General features: G+C 34.7%; 2 protein-coding genes across 2 annotated transcripts in view; both read right to left on the reverse strand.

The window, feature by feature from the left end:
- Positions 1–318, reverse strand: part of LOC148948132 (ubiquitin carboxyl-terminal hydrolase 30 homolog) — a 42654-nt gene extending 42336 nt beyond the window's left edge. The window contains exon 1 of the mRNA XM_089095201.1: positions 164–318. Within this exon, the coding sequence (XP_088951327.1) occupies positions 164–317 (154 nt within the window). The 5' untranslated portion in view covers position 318. The remainder of the gene's footprint in view (positions 1–163) is intronic.
- Positions 319–15655: 15337 nt separating this feature from the next.
- LOC148948133 (uncharacterized) lies at positions 15656–16489 on the reverse strand. The gene has a single exon (XM_089096108.1). It carries the CDS (start codon positions 16487–16489, stop codon positions 15656–15658), a length of 834 nt encoding a protein of 277 aa, XP_088952234.1.
- Between the last annotated feature and the right edge of the window lie 814 nt (positions 16490–17303).

A 17303-nucleotide genomic window follows, 5' to 3' on the forward strand; every position in this document is an offset into this window, starting at 1 on the left:
GCATCAAATGGTGTATTCACTTTAGTCCTAACTCAATAATATGATTCTGTAGAACTTTACCAATATGATTTGGTATATATTTACCGCCATTGCTATAAGTCTAACTTGAAGTGAGTTAAAATACCGAAGGGCAGCAAAGCCTGAGCTAGCTATAGAAAATTACATTGTATAGGTTTTTTCTTATGCTTTCCATTATCTTGATATTTGGAGAAACAGCTATAAGCGTAGTATGCACCACATCCCGCCAATATTGCTGACGCAATACACAAATCATTTCTAGAAAATAAATGTGTCCATTTTTCAAATTCTATCATCATTTTTTGCACGTTTCACAGTTTCAATTTTTTATGGCATTGATTATTGAGTTTGAAATCTATGTCGCGCATACTAATTTCAGCCGAATATAAAAATCCTGCCAAATATTCCGTAGTCCATGCGGTTACATGAGGTTCCATAATCCATGAGGTAACAGAGACAAAACGAATAACCTGTTACCAGCAGCTAATATAAAAAGAAAAGATTTAATTGATATAAATTTAGTGTGATTTGCAATCCGTAATTCGATATGAAAAGAGATATTCCTTTAATAAGTGCACCTACAAGAAACTTTGATGATTAAAAAAAAATATATAAAAAAAAAAAATATATATATATTTTTTGTTATTTCCCATTGTTTTTGTTTTGATTAGTTATTTCCCACTGCCACTAATTCCTATATACAGGGGTCTAACCTAAATGGTTTCGCGGGAAGAAATTACCCTCAGGCTGCATTGATGAAAATGGCAGTACATTATAAAAGACTATACATGTTTATTGCCTGGAACTAAAAAAGTTACTTTTTGCTTGTGATTGAGAAAGATTTCACATGCGGCATAGGAACTGAAATGGATTTTATATATGTTAGAAAAGACTATTTCAAGTGTTCCTACCAAGCTTTCATCTTTCTGAGCCATGATTCTGTTTTTGAATTTAAAGCTCTACTTAAGCTGAGAAGAAAGCAGACCCCATGTGGACCTTTATTAAAGTGATGTACAAGCTTTAGAAGTTGACCTGACACACTTCACATTAGAGATACTTTAAATGTCCTGTAGATACCTAAAATTCTATGGATCATTTAAAATTGAATTTGAGGTTTGAGTTTAATATATTTCTACCGTTGGGATTTAGCGTGTTAATCGAATTACATTGCGATAGATTACAGCTTGAAAATTAGAGATTGTAATTAGAGTGTTGTATGTTCAGTCCCCTGGCTGAATGAAGGTGTCATATATTTGTATTAATTTAAAAAACTATCCATAGAATAAGTTCTCAAAGAAAAGTAAAGAGCTCTATTAAGCCAAAAATGAGCAGGAATAAAATCATATAATTTTCCAAGCGTAAAACTACCACAAATCACTCTCAACAATTAAATGAAACTCAAAACGAACAGAAATTATAATAAATAGCCGACTCAAACTAAAGATGAGCAAAAATTAATATTACTCGGACTGACAACCCCCGTGCCTTCTCAAGACCAGAACATAACTTAGGCTTTATTGAATAAAGAAATGACCGTCAATTGTCAGTTTAATATACGTATACTGATATTTATTCCTTAAAATAAAAATGGGTAAAAACAAGTAAGGAAAAAAGGTTTTTTACTTATTTAAGTTAAATAAATGAAAACATTTAAACATGTTTTGATTTCTGTAAAGCGCAAATCTTGTTCTGGTCTTGATAAGGCATAGGGGTTATCAGTCCTACTAATGTTAATTTTTGCTCATTTCGAGTTTGAATCGGCTATTTATTCTAATTTCTGTTCATTTTGAGTTTCATTTATTTATTGATAGGGATTTGTGGTAGTTTTATACTTATGCTTGATGATTACTTGACTTCATTTCTGCCCATTTTGGCTTAATGGAGCTCTTTACTTTTCTTTGAAGAACTTGTTTCGGGAAAAGTTTTTTTAAATGAATTTCTGTTTGTTTTTTATTGACAAAGTCATTTTCATGAAAAAAAAGTATATCTTTTTGTTTTTTTTGTATAAGAATCCATAGTTTGGCATATTTGTAAGGGTTTGACATGCCCAATATCCCTAAAGACATAGTTGCTGGACCGTTCTACTATGCTGAACAAAATAGTTGTCTCAAAATTTCGACTATATGTGTTTTGGAAATAAATCGGTTTGAGAGACGGGCTGATTGCCTTCCAATCTCTCTAATGGGGGGGTTTTATAGAAATAAGTTTCAAATGGGGGTTTTATGGAGATAGGTTGCTTGTTCTTATCTTATCTGGTGTTTCTTCATATGGGAAATTTCAAATAATTAAATCAATGAGTAAAATTAGTTAAACTTTTAGCTGACGGTTCGCATGTGGCTTACCTGAGTGGAGGCGGAACTTCTAGTGTGGGGAGCTTAAACTAGCGGTGCAAATAGGGAGCTTATATTAACGGTCACACTGAGTCGAAATCAGATTAAAAAGTTTCAGGTCCCCTTGAGAGCGAGTGGAGCCACAAGGACTAACTATCTTGAGAAATACTAACATAGAGAGAATAAAATAAGAAAGTAATGTGTTTATTCTTACTCACATAATCGTTGCAGAGTTCTGGTGGTAATATCAAAGACACTTTACAGTCAAATGCACTTAGGCTAAATGGTTCACTTGGGCAATACAAATAACGTTCAATAAAACTGTTTTAGGTTTGCATAATGTTCACATAATAAACTGACAATGAGTCTGTAATAAGATTCTGCTATGACTGAAAAAGACTGCAAAAGACTCCTGTAAGACTGGCGCAAAATTGCTAAGTCTCAACTATCTACTCTCTGCATTTTCGCCGGAGGTTACGTTTAGGCGTTACTAAAAAGTATATTTTACAGTTTCTATGGTTGCACTATTTGTCCTATATTACTATTGGACGGGTATACACCAATGGGCTACTTGGGTTTAATTAAAGTTTATGACTTTTAAGATATCACTTTGGAATTTTTCTAACAACTCAAAGTTTTACACTGTAACATTTTCCTAGTATGGTGTCTTTTAATTTTCAGGAGACTTGTAATTTATTTCTGTGGAAGTTGGCATATGATAAAACGATTTAAATATATTGAGATAGCCAGTTTTGAACCTAGTCTCAAGAAAAATGTAAATAGCTTATAACCAGATATTTATCATCTTGAGTGACTATTTTTTTTGTATAATAAGTCTTACCCTCTTGACATCTTGGTATTTTCAGCTCTTAAGATTCAAATTACATTGTTCGTTGCCTGTCATATAAGATTTGGTCAAGCAAATATTTATTGCATAAATTGTTGATTCAAAAGTGGATTTATTTATTAGATTTTCTGTGAGAAAGATTCTTGTAATATATTATTTAATAAGATACATTTGTTTCGCTATTTTAAATTGGAACGCTTGTGACTTGGTTACTTGAATTTTTAGATTCATATTTTTGGATGGTTTTATTTTTACTTGGGTAACTTTAATTGGGGAATTTTGATGTTTCTTTTTAGAATTGATCCCATTACTCTTAGAAAGGACCCTAGAACTTTTAATTTTGAATCGAATTAGCTTCTTCAAATGTTTCACTGATATTTTTAGCTATTATAAAGTGGTGCTGCCTATTATATTGTTATACGCCTTTTTGAAAACCTGCATGTATACAGTTTTTTCGTTTAATTGGAACGACTCCTAAACACTTCCTAAAAGTTTCCCCTTAATACTCTAAGCGTCATTAGTTACAGTAACTGTGGACGTAGTACTAACAGTATCCACATAGCGGCTTTTGGATAGTTCGAAATCCCACACAACGTGCTCTTAAAAATCGAGCTTAATAATACAAGTTGCACTCGAGAGATTGCATTGTCACCTTTTTGAAAATCTACATGCTCATTGTTTGTTTTGTTTTAGTTCTATGTCCGACTCAATATTTCTTCTATTTGATTACTGAAGACACTGCTATATTCTCTTTGGACTATTGACTACAAAATAGCTGTCTCACAATTTCGATTGAATGAGTTTGGGGAAAAGAGTAAATCAGCGAGAGGGGGCTATTTTCTCTCCATCCCACTTGATTCTTAAAATGGAACTAGAAGTATGCATTCCCAATCAAATGAGCCTCCTCTAAAGTTCACAAGACCCCCTCTTTATAAAAACCTTACATCCCCCCGGGGGCATAAGTTAAAACTCGTATCCCCACACTTTGGGGGGCTGTGTCAACCCCAAAGGCCGTGCTATGAGATCTTTGGACTATTTTTGAAAAAATCGCTCTCTTAAAATTTTTATCGGGTGCATTGAGGGATATGACGTGGGGGGGGGGGTTATAGCTGTCCTCTGATAAATTTAACTGTTAAAAATGGCTCTTCAACTTCCGATTTCCAATCCAATGAGCCCCCTCCGAAGTTTATACGACCACCGTTTCCATAAAAACCTTAAATGCCCTCGGGGCATACCGTAAACCCTTGCCCTGAGGACTGTGAGGGAGTTCTCATCATCAAAGACATAATTTCTGGACTTTTAAACTACGAAAAACAAAATAACTATCTCAAAATTTTGACTGGAAGTGTTTGGGAAAATGATGGGCGTGGGGGGCGTTTGCCCTCCAATTACTTTTGACTATTAAAGAAGGTAATAGCCCTTTCAATTATCAACCGACTGAGCCCTTCTCGAAGTTTCTACGACAACAAGTGGCCATCTTAAAATTTCTATCAAATGCATTTTGGGAAAACACGACGTGTGTGGGGGGGGGGGGAGAAGGCTATTTGCCTTCTGATCACTTTGACTCTTAAAAAGAGCACTATAACTTCTGATTACCAATCCGATGAGCCCTCTTTGAAGTTTACACGACCACCATTTCTATAAAAACCTTATATGCCCCCAGGACGTAATTTACAACCATTGACCTGATGGCTATATGGGAGGAGGGGGGGGAGTTATCCTCAACGAAATAATTTATGGACCTTTCAACTACACTGAACAAAATGGCTATCTCAAAAATTGTGATTGAATGTGTTTGGGGAAATGATTGGTGTGTGTGTGGGGGGAGGCTGGATGACCTCCAATCACATTTGACTGTTACAAAGGCCGATAGAACTTCTGATTACTAATCAAATGAGCCCCGCTCTGAGGTTTATACGACCACCCTTTCTATAAAAAAAACCATATCCCCAAAGGGCATCACTTACAACCTTTGCTCTGAGGGTTGGGGGGGCTGTCATTCTCAAAGTCCTAATTTCCGGACCTTAAAACTACACTGAACAAAATTGCTATCTAAAAATTTTGATTGGATGTGTTTGGGGAAGTGATTGACGTGGGGGGGGGGGGAGCTGGTTGCCCTCCATGAGCTCTTTTGAATATGCTATGACATTTCTTTCTATAAGAAGTGCCCTGGTCTAAAAAAAAATATATATTGTGCCCACGTTGCTCATTACTTAGGCAGCGCTATCGCGCTGTCTATGATATTTTGTCTTGAGATTTCAGTTATACAGCACTGAAAGTGCCGATTAGACCAGGTAACCCCCCCCCCTGAAATTCAGTCTATGGACGCCCATGTTAGTGAACCGCCTGAATTTTAGGATTTTTCATTCATAATAGGTTCGGTGAATGCAGGCACCGGTTTTTATGAAATTTTATGAAAGTTTAGTTTGCTTAGGTGCAGCAGAAAGTAGATCGATAACGCTCAAATTTAAAAATGTTGTAGAAATAGTGAATTTAAAAGCACTGATTACACAATATTATATTACTAAAGACTTTTGGTTATACGAAAAACAGGGTCGGTCGAAAACAGGATCAGCCGCTTTGTGGCATGTTTGAAACAGGTTTGATGTGGCATGGCCGCATAGAAACAAAAATGAATTCTTGTCGAAAAGGGGCATGTTTAAGAGCTGACGTCACAAGACTTGTTTTGTTTCTTAAGCTAATACGAAGGTGATGACATGCCAATTCTAAACCAAAAATGACTCTATGGAAATGTGGCACGTATAGGCATCATGTCAAAAAACTTGTTTTTGTTCTATAAGCTAATATGAAACCAATGGCAAAAGTTCATTTGCATTGACTAATTAAGGGTTTGCTGGAATTCAGTGGTAGAGTAAGTACTTTGAAATAAAGATGGCAGTGAGAGATAAGCCCCTTTTTCAAAAATGGACGTCTTTTCAACTTAGGATTTATAAATACCTACTTCTAAGGTGTAGAATGTACAAAAATAAAAGTAGACATTTTATTTGTAAATATATTTGTTTCATTTATGTATAAATTATATTTTTTGGAAGGAGATTGTATAAAACATTTAGTTAAAAATTTTAATGGTTTTCGTTCAAATAAGAAATTTTGTTTATCACTGATTTCATATCAAGTGGGACTCTTGTTAAAACGGATTTAAATGGCCATGTTCACTGGAAAAGGGTGATTCTAACCCTCTAAATAGCTCCCTCTGGAGCTATTGTTTTATCCTTATATCTTTTCACTCTATACCTTCAACTCTGTTTCTACTTAGCCTTTTGTGTCATTCCTATCTAGTATTCATTCATATAGAAAAAAAAATTACAAGAAACGTTGAATCGATAAATACTTTATTTTAAATAAGAGATTATTTTATAAATTACATGGTTGTGTCTTCTTCCACTGTCAAATCCATAGACACTTTGAGTGTCTGTTTTGTCGTTGTCGGGTAAACTTCGAAACGTTAAATTTTCGTTGTTTTTTTTATTCTTTCTTTTTTGTTTATCAATGAGGACAGCTTGAGGGAGGTCCTTGTAGAAATATTTGCTTGTTTCTTCGTCATCATGGTTTGCCACTGGCTGACAAAATCCTTGTTTTCTCACCTCTTTTGATTTTATTTTTCATTTTATTATTTTCTGATTAGAGAGCCTAAGTGTAGAAGTTTCAACTCCTATTTTCTATCTAAAATCTTGAATTTTGTACTTTTTCCTTGAAGAGATACGGTTTTATATGTTTCGTTCCCCATGCCCAATTGTAGCAAACCAAACCTAGAAGATTAGAAGAGGGCTTATTTGATCGTGAATCACAAATATTAATGACCTTTGAGAATAACCAAAAATTGGAGGGTAGCTAGCAATTGTTCCACTCCTCTTTTTACCCATATAATGACATATCAAAATTTGGCATTATTAATTTGATTTAAACAGTAGAAAGGTCCAATAATTTATCTTTGGGGAGGAAATGATCCCTTATAGTCCAAGAAGAAGGAACTACAAGTTACGCAGTTTGCCCACCGTTCACATATAGTATTTTTCATTGCAGAATAGGAAAAAAATTATAATGGGAAGTGGTATTTTTTGGTGGGAAGGGGGTCCTTGAGTGGTATAAAGCCCTTCCGGGGGAATAATTTTTCATGGTAAGATTCAGGGAAATTTCTGAGCCAAATTTTACACAGAAAGCAGGAAAGGATTTCTTGTCAAAATTTGAAAAACAATCAGAAATTCCATTTATAAAACCAAGTTTTAAGCTTAAGAGAAACAAGAGCCATTTTAAATATGAGTGGAGCGGCTCCTTTTCTCAACCCTTGCTCTTTAAGCTAGTCATATTTCGTTATCGTTATATGACTCGTTCCCTTAGTATTGAGTCATAGAACACACGGGCTGTTGAATTTTAAGTATTTTTTAAATAACTTGCTTTTCCAACAGTTCGTGGCAACGAACTGTCAGTAAGGAGCGACCCGGCTCAATGGTAACCGAAACTCTAAAAAACGGAATTTGGTACAAATAGATACATCAAAAGAATCAGACTTTAATTCTGATTTCAAATATATAAGTTTCATCAAGTTTAATATTACTCATCAAAAGTTACGCGCCTTAGAAAATTTGGCTGGTTTTCGAAAAAAGGGGGAAAGACCCCCTAAAAGTAATTGAACCTTAATGAAATTCACACCATCATATTGAGCATATCAGAAAACCCTAGTGTAGAGGTTTAAAGCTCCTATCTACAAAAATGTGGAATTTTGCATTTTTTGCCAGAAGAAGGATCACGGGTGCGTGTTTATTTGTTTTTTTTTTCCAGAGGTAATCATATTGACCCAGTGGTCCTAGAATATCGTAAGAGGGCTCATTGGAATGGAAATTAAAAGTTCTAGTCCCCTTTTTAAGTGACCAAAAAAATGGGAGGGCAGCTAGGCCCCCTCCCACGCTCATTTTTTTTCTCAAAGTCACCCACTTAAAATTTTGAGATAGCCATTTTGTTCAGCATAGACGAAAATCTAATAAATATGTCTTTTACGATGTCTTAAGCCCCCCCAGTTCCCCAGGTAAGGAGTGCAATTTAGTACAGGGGCAATGGTAGTAAATAGTTGTGGTTTTAGTGTGCAGTTTCACGCAATTTTCCCGCCGAATTTTTTTCTGGTGGGGGGGGGGCTGGATGCGGGGCGCTAACTTATCAATATTAGGCCTGGTGGGTTAATGGATTTGTAACAAAAAAAGTTTTTAAATACTATAGGCATGATCGTTGTATTTACTAAGGGGAGAACCCCATCATATAAGTAATAAAAAAAAACCAATAAAAAAAAACAAGCGATATGGCTCAATAGTAATCGAAACTATTAAAAACGGAACTTTGACGTCAATAAATGTATCAAAAGAATGGGCTTTTAATGATGATTCTAAATATATGAATTTTATTAATTTTAGTATTACTCATCAAAGGCTACGAGACTGAGATAATTTACCTGATTTTTTATTGAGGGGGGAAACATCCCCTAAAAGTGAAAAAAATTTAGTGAAAATCACACCGTCAGATTCAGCGTATCAGAAAACCCTATAACATAGGTTTCAAGCTCATATCTACAAAAATCTGCAACTGTGTATTTTTTGCCAGAAGAAAAATATACGAATATAGAAGTTCGTTACGTAAATTAATTTGTAAATTACGTCAGAACCAAATTTAGAGAGCCATTTAGCAAAAGAAAAGTAAATTTTTTATGCAAATTTTGCTTTCTTATTCAATGCCGGCGAGCCAAAATAAAAGCTGCATTAACTAAAAAACGATCAGAAATTAAATAAAAAAAACAAGTTTTTTAAACTGAAAGTAAGGAGCGACATTAAAACTTAAAACGAACAGAAATTATTCCGTATATGAAAGGGGCTGTGCCCGATTTTCGACTATGTTGAACAAAATGGCTATCTCAGAATTTTAATTGAGTGACTTCGGAAAAAAATGAGCGTGGGAGGGGGCCAAGTTGCCCTCCAATTTTTTTGTTTTATTTCATTAGAATTAATGACACTCCACTTCTCGCGTGTGTACCTAGATTCTAAACAAGTACCGTTGTTTCTTATGAAAAAGAAAGCACGAACTTGACAGCTGACAGTTAAAATTTGGGATTTGCAGGTTGCACAAAATATCTTCAAAGTTTTCCAATAGCAAATCCTATCTGTAAGCAGTGGACAAATTATTAACTTAAAAAGGCACTTCAACTTCTACAATAGAATCCTGTGAGTATTCTGCAGTTTGGGAGGGAGGGGGATATCTCAAATGGTGTATTTTAATGCCAAAACATCACAGTTCTAATTGAACCATCAGATAAATACAGAATTAGTTCTAAGTGAGAGACAAGGGCATTGCGGGAGTAAAAAACGATGTATAATCACCAGGGAAATAACCAGAATTTTATTTTTTGGGGGATATGTTTTGTTTGAGGAGGGGACAAGAGAACATTTATAAAAAGAATTAAAATTTGATTCTATTGATGTATCTATTGGTATCAAAAATCTGTTTTTTAGAGTTTCGGTTACCATTGAGCCGGGTCGCTCCTTACTTACTGTTCGTTACCACGAACTGTTTGATATATTTTTTGGGTTATTCAACTATGCTGGACAGAATGGCTATCACAAAATTTTGATCAGACGAAATTGGGAAAAAAAGGGCGTGGGAGGGGGCCAAGTTGCCCTCCAGCATTTTTAGTCCCTGAAAAGGGCACATTAAATTTTAATTTCCGTTCTAATGAGCTCTCTATCTATGTTATAGGGCCAATGGGTAGGTATAATTACCCCAGAAAAAAAAATAAACACGCCTCCATGATATTTCTTCTGGCAAAAAATACAAAGTTGCAGATTTTTGAAGATATGAGCTTGAAACATATGTATTAGGGCTTTCTGATAAGCTAAATCTGACGGTGTGATTGTCTTTAAAGTTATTTCACTTGTAGGGGATATTTCCCCCTCTTTCAAAATTCAGGCAAATTTTCTCAGGCTCGTAGCCTTTTATGAGTAATACTAAACTTAATAAAATTTATATATTTAGAATAAGCATTAAAAAAAGTTTTTAAAAGTTTTGATTACTATTGAGCCGTTTCGCTTGTTTTTTTTATTGTTTTTTTTTTATTAAGTATATTTTATTAAGTGTATGAGGGGATTCTCACAATACTCAATACCAAGCTCTTTAAGATAAATTTAAAAATTTGTTTAAATACCAAATCCCTGAATAACAAAGGCTGTTTAATTAGAATAAATAGCTCTTTTGAAAGCAGTAAAAAAAAACTATAGCGTAATGAGCAAGGTATTGACTTGGGGATGATCCCACCCATACACTTAATAATTTCTGTTCGTTTAAAGTTATTATGCTGCTTCTTACTTTCAGTTGAAAAAACTTTTTTTTTTTTAATTTAATTTCTGATCATTTTTAAATAATTCTGGAAATCCGGCGCCCCCTTCCGAGACATTTCCCTTACCCCAAGGAACCATCCTCCACGGACAGATTTTCCCGAGTAACCCCTCCTCCTGCCCCCCCCACCAGAAAAAAATCCTTCCTGAAAATGGCTGTAAACTTCATAATAACCAAAACTATATCTAAACAACGGGCAAGGTTCATGACTTGCAGCCCTTCCCCCGGGAACATTGGGGAATTCAGTCATCTTAAAAGACATATTTATTAGATTTTCGACTATGTTGAGCAAAATGGCTATCTCAAAAATTTGATTGGGTAACTTCGGGAAAAGAAATGAGCGTGGGAGGGGGCCAAGTTGCCCTCCAATTTTTTTGTTTTATTTCATTAAAATTAATGACACTCCACTTCTCGCGTGTGTACCTAGATTCTAAACAAGTACCGTTGTTTCTTATGAAAAAGAAAGCACGAACTTGACAGCTGACAGTTAAAATTTGAGATTTGCAGGTTGCACAAAATATCTTCAAAGTTTTCCAATTACAAATCTTATCTGTAAGCAGTGGACAAATTATAAACTTAAAAAGGCCCTTCAACTTCTACAATAGAATCCTGTGAGTATTCTGCAGTTTGGGAGGGAGGGGGATATCTCAAATTGTGTATTTTAATGCCAAAACATCACAGTTCTAATGGAACCATCAGATAAATACAGAATTAGTTCTAAGTGAGAGACAAGGGCATTGCGGGAGTAAAAAACGATGTATAATCACCAGGGCCATAACCAGAATTTTTATTTTTGGGGGATATGTATTGTTTGAGGAGGGGACAAAAGAAACTTTAAAAAATATATCTGGATTACTTTTTGGTCTGCATTCTGTGAATATTTCTGGTCTACGCTGTTATCATGAAATGAAATTAGAGTATCATTAAATCCCAAAATAAGCAGGGATGTATTACACATGGAAGGGGGACTGCCCTTCGTCATCTGCAACTCCACCTTGTGATCACTGATACTTCTGGAGGATGCTGATTAGATCAGCAATTGAGAGCTCTAGTCCAGGGGCGGATCGATAGCAAAATATTGGTGGGAGGGGTGGGGCAATGTGACAAAAGCGCCAATGAGCAAAATTTTTGGGGGGGGGCAATTTGACAAAGGGGCCAATAATTGACCAAATATACAAGTTTATTCTAAAGGAAGAGTGAAAAAAACAGGGAAAGAGGACGCCAGAAAATCGTGGGGGGGGATGGTTGACTTCAACAAAAATTTTACACGGGGGAAGTTTGCCTGAATTCATAAGCAAAATTTACTCATTTACCTCATGAGAAGTACTCCATGAAGAACTATCATCAATAATAATTCTCTGCTGTAAAATTTTCCACACAAGAAACTTCCTGTTGGAGGGGAAGAACCTTTGAAAAATTTTCAACATAGAGGTGATTTTTGGTATGAATTAAAAAAACGATCATAAATAAAGTTAAAAACAAGTATTTTTTTCGAGTTAGATTATGTTCAGAAGAATTTTTCGTCCAGAATAGTGAACAAGATTTTTTTTTTTTTGGGGGGGGGGATGGGCATTTGCAGTACGCATGAAATGGGAAGAGGTAAAATTCATGGGGGTACGATCTTGCGCGTGGGAACTCTCCTTGGGGGAGTTTTTCTTTGGGAAATTGCCATGAATGGGGAGGTGTGTGTCTCGTTATTATTCGAAAAAAGATCTGAAATTAAATTTTAAGAAAAACTATTTTTCAACTGAAAGCACGGAGCAACACTAAAACTTAAGAAAAAAACAGAAATTAATATATTTGTGCGGTGCCTCCTCCTCAAGACCCTGCTCTTTACGCTAAAGTTAAACCTTTTTTCCTAAGTCTTAAAAAGGGCCTCCTGAGTCAACTTTCCCAGTTAATAGTGTGTGACATGTGAAATTTTGCTAAGCAGTAGAGATTTTCAGGGCAAGTTTATTCAAATTTTTAATTAAGAACTACTTTTTAACCAACCCTCTAGATTAATAAAAATACCGTTTTCAAGAATTCTTATTGAAACAACCTGTTTTGGTATTTTATTGGAACAACACAAACAGTGGAAAATATCCCCCGCCAAAATTTTCATAAATTGGTGCTACCGGTCACTGATTTTCGCTGTAAAGGACACATTAAAACCTGTATATGGGATAATCTGCAGTACCTGCAAATATTTATCTAGATCTGTGAACGTTTGACACATCCAAAATTAGACTTCAAAATAGCACTTAAAAATAAGAGATTCGCGTCTCATATGCCATCTTCTATTCAAAGTACAAACTCCATAACTCGTAATTAGCAGACCCATATATACGATGGATATGTCTTTGTATCCTTGGCAAAAGCCAAAACAAGAGACATTCAAATTTGTGACAGAAACCAGTTTCTTACGTAATGCCTAAACGTGCCGCATTTCAATAGAGTAATTTTTGGTTTAGAATTGGCATGTCATCACCTTCGTATTAGCTTAAGAAAGAAAACAAGTCTTGTGACGTTAGCTCTTAAACATGCCCCTTTTCGACAAGAATTCATTTTTGTTTCTATGCAGCCATGCCACACAAAAACCTGTTTCAAACATGCCACAAAGCGGCTGATCCTGTTTTCGACCGCCCCGAAAAACAAACCAATTACCCACAATCAATTAGCCTGTAACTAAGATAATTCTAAGATTATTTGCAATCTTTGAAATGTATATTAAACTTTCATTCTCGTTAAATTTCTGACCGTATGGGGTCTCATGTGTGAAAATAAATTTTGTAGCAAAGCCTTTGTGGGGATCAATGCATTGCATTTGTTGAATGATTTTTATTTTTCTGGAAAACATAAACCATCTAAATTATCTTCTAGCTTTTTTATCTTCTATCTTAACTATCTTCTATCTTCTATCTTCTACCTTTTCTATCTTCTATCTTAACTATCTTCTAGCTTTTCTATCTTCTCTCTTAACTATCTTCAATCTTCTAGCTTCTATCCTTTCTATCTTCTATCTTAACTGTCTTCTATCTTCTATCTTCTATCTTTTCTATCTTCTATCTTAACTATCTTCTATCTTCTATCTTAACTATCTTCTATCTTCTAGCTTTTGTATCTTCTATCTTAACTATCTTCTGTCTTCTAGCTTTTCTATCTTCTATCCTAACTATCTTCTATCTTCTATCTTCTAGCTTTTCTATCTTCTATCTTAATTATATTCTATCTTCTAGCTTTTCTATCTTCTATCTTAACTATCTTCTATCTTTTCTATCTTCTATCTTCTATCTTCTATCTTATAGCTTTTCTATCTTCTATCTTAACTGTCTTCAATCTTCTATCTTCTAGCTTTTATATCTTCTATCTTAATTGTATCCTATCTTCTATCTTCTAGCTTTTCTATCTTCTATCTTAACTATCTTCTATCTTCTAGCTTTTCTATCTTCTATCTTAACTATCTTCTATCTTCTATCTTCTAGCTTTTCTATCTTCTATCTTAACTATCATCCATCTTCTATCTTCTGGCTTTTATATCTTCTATCTTAACTATGTTCTATCTTCTATCTTCTAGATTTTCTATCTTCTAGCTTTTCTATCTTAACTATCTTCCAGCTTTTCTATCTTCTATCTTAACTATCTTCTATCTTTTCTATCCTTTATCCTAACTATCTTCTATCTTCTATCTTCTAGCTTTTATATCTTCTGTCTCAACTATATTCTATCTTCTATCTTTTATATATTCTATCCTAAATATCTACTATCTTCTATCTTATACCTTTTCTATCTTCTATATTAAATATCTACTATATTCTATCTTCTAGCTTTTCTATCCTTTATCCTAACTATCTTCTATCTTCTATCTTCTAGCCTTTTCTATCTTCTATCTTAACTATCTTCTATCTTCTATCTTCTAGCTTTTCTATCTTCTATCTTAACTATCTTCTATCTTTTCTATCTTCTATCTTAACTGTCTTCTATCTTCTATCTTCTAGCTTTTCTATCTTCTATCTTAACTATCTTCTATCTTTTCTATCTTCTATCTCAACTATCTTCTATCTTCTAGCTTTTCTATCTTCTATCTTAAATATCTTCAATCTTCTATCTTCTAGCTTTTGTATCTTCTATCTTAACTGTCTTCTATCTTCTATCTTCTAGCTTTTCTATCTTCTATCTTAACTATCTTCTATCTTTTCTATCTTCTATCTTAACTATCTTCTATCTTCTATCTTCTAGCTTTTCTATCTTCTATCTTAACTATCTTCTATCTTCTATCTTCTGGCTTTTATATCTTCTATCTTAACTATGTTCTATCTTCTATCTTCTAGATTTTCTATCTTCTAGCTTTTCTATCTTCTATCTTAACTATCTTCTATCTTCCAGCTTTTTTGATGCTTTATAAAAGCTTTCGGTGTTTGTTTGCACTGAGACAGCGATTTCCATGATCTAGTGACAGCTAATCAACTGAGAGATCTGATAGAACAATAGGTATCTTTGAAAAATCCAAGAAGATTTATTGAGCGGGGATGAGTTAGACACAGTTGTAAATAATAACAAACAGTATAATTAAAAATATACTATACTGAATTGGATTGAATTTATTTATAACCGTTGAAATACAATGATGAACGGAGTATAAAAAAAAGAAAAAAGAAGAAGAAACGAAAAAGGAAAAGAAAAAGACGGATAATGACAATTAAAACGAAATTAAAACTCATAGAACAATCACATAAGCATAGAAATAAACCAGAAAATGACAACACAAGCCAAAGTAAGAACCACATAGACAAGCACGAATAAAACAAAGATAAAACTTGTGGAACAAGCACACAAGCATAATAATAAACCGAACAATCATACGGTATATATAACACACAAAAACAGTAGACGTGAAAGACCTATTGTTTTAAAATGGAACACCATGGGTGTCTATTTATTCCCCTACTATTGTAAGCTGCAATGCATATGCCGATGGCAGCATTGGGGTAAATTAGGCCGTATTTCCTATTGGCCCAAGAATTACTTGCCCGGGGGGGGGGCTGAGAAGATATTTAGAATACCGGTAATAAATTTGTCAGAGTTGCTTTTATTCCGTTGCCGAAAAGGTACGCCAAAAAGGTGCAAGGTATAAAAAATTTGGGAGCGTATATGAGTTATATAATTTAGCTAGCAGCTGGTGATTAAAACGAAGTTTATTGGAAACTATGCCACCGTAGGCACTGGCCGTCCGGCGCTGGAAATGGCAAATGAGAAGCTTTTTAGTTGCTTTAAAGGAGTTACCGATTGGGAGGCCAAGATAATTCATTTCCAATTTAGGAGCAACCAATAATCCATTAAGATCAATATTAAATCCTTTGGGAACTGGGCCCCAGTTGAATAGTAATACTTCCGACTTTTCAGCGTTAAATTTGAGACTTATTTTTGAATACTCTCGACTCAAAATGGTAAATTTTTTCTCAAACGCCAATACCGTTCGGCTGGGGTTAAAGACATCGTCCGCATAAGGAATAAGAGACACGTCTATCCCTTCTACAATACAGGAAGAAACTGCTTGAGATTGTGCGTCGAGAATACAGTTGTTAAACACAATTGGGGATGTAAGGGCGTCTTGCCTTACTCTGTGACGAACAGGCATGGTTATCTTTGTAATTACTCCATGAGGCGGATTCACAGTGACAGTTAAATCATTATACATATCATACAAAGCACGAATAATACAGGTACTGACCTCGCGTTTATAAAATTCAGTGAGGATATCCGCGCGAATTATCGAATCAAAAGCACGACTAACATCATGCCTCCCTAGAATAAGAGGCTCTCCAGATTTATCAGCATCAATCAAGACCGACGACAGTACCGTCAGTGCATGAGCGCACCCTATTCCTTTCTGGTTCCAAATTGGTGTGGGGGCATATAGCATTTATCAACCAGCTCAGGCATTATCAACTTCTCACAAATTTTACAAAAAGTTGTAGCTACCGTTATTGGCCAATATGATGAGCACTCATTTAGGGTTTTATTTTTTTAGGGACAGGATTAAGACGGCCAGTTGAAAACGTGGCAGGAACTATGCCTTTTATAAACACCATTTGGAAAAGTAGGGCAAGGCGGGAAAAAAGAATAGGGGTTCCATATAGGAGGTGCTTGGCGCAAACGTGATCTGTACCTCTTGAAAAAGGTTTCTTAATTTTACGAATTATATTATAATCATCCAAAACTGTTACAGTAAACATTGATTTGTCCCCTATCGAAAGTATCTTTTCGAGTGTAACTTTGGAGGGATTTTCTATTAGTGGGCCTGGTTCAGAAAACTCTCTGGAGAAATGTTGTTCCCATAGTTCGGGAGAGATATTAAATGATTGGTTGGACTTTTGTTTTTTTTTATGTGTTAAATTTTTACATAAAAATCATGCGTTGTTAAAAGCCTTTTTAGAAAAATTAGATCAAATAGTAGTTCTATGTTTCTATAGCTCTTTTGAAAAACGACGTTCGCTGTATGAATGCGTATGGTTTACGGTACGAATGATAGGGTGGCCATAATCTATCCAGACATTTATCCAGAATTGTGTCCTTTTATAAGCCTCAAAAAGTGAAGGAACCTGGGACCAGCAGATTACTTGGAATCCGACTTGTACTTTAGTGCAAGGGACAAAACTGCTTTTCTGCTTGTAGTAAAGCAAGTGAAATAAGTGACGCATATATATTTAACTTAATACTTTTTTCATTAATTGAAG

Source organism: Artemia sp. Qi Xiang Cuo, chromosome 10 (genome assembly GCF_049724085.1).
Source record: "Artemia sp. Qi Xiang Cuo chromosome 10, ASM4972408v1, whole genome shotgun sequence".
NCBI lineage: Eukaryota > Metazoa > Arthropoda > Branchiopoda > Anostraca > Artemiidae > Artemia > Artemia sp. Qi Xiang Cuo.

Coding starts and splice junctions, on each gene's coding strand:
- LOC148948133 (XM_089096108.1), bottom strand. CDS start 16,489: ATGCTATATGCCCCCACACCAATTTGGAACCAGAAAGGAATAGGGTGC.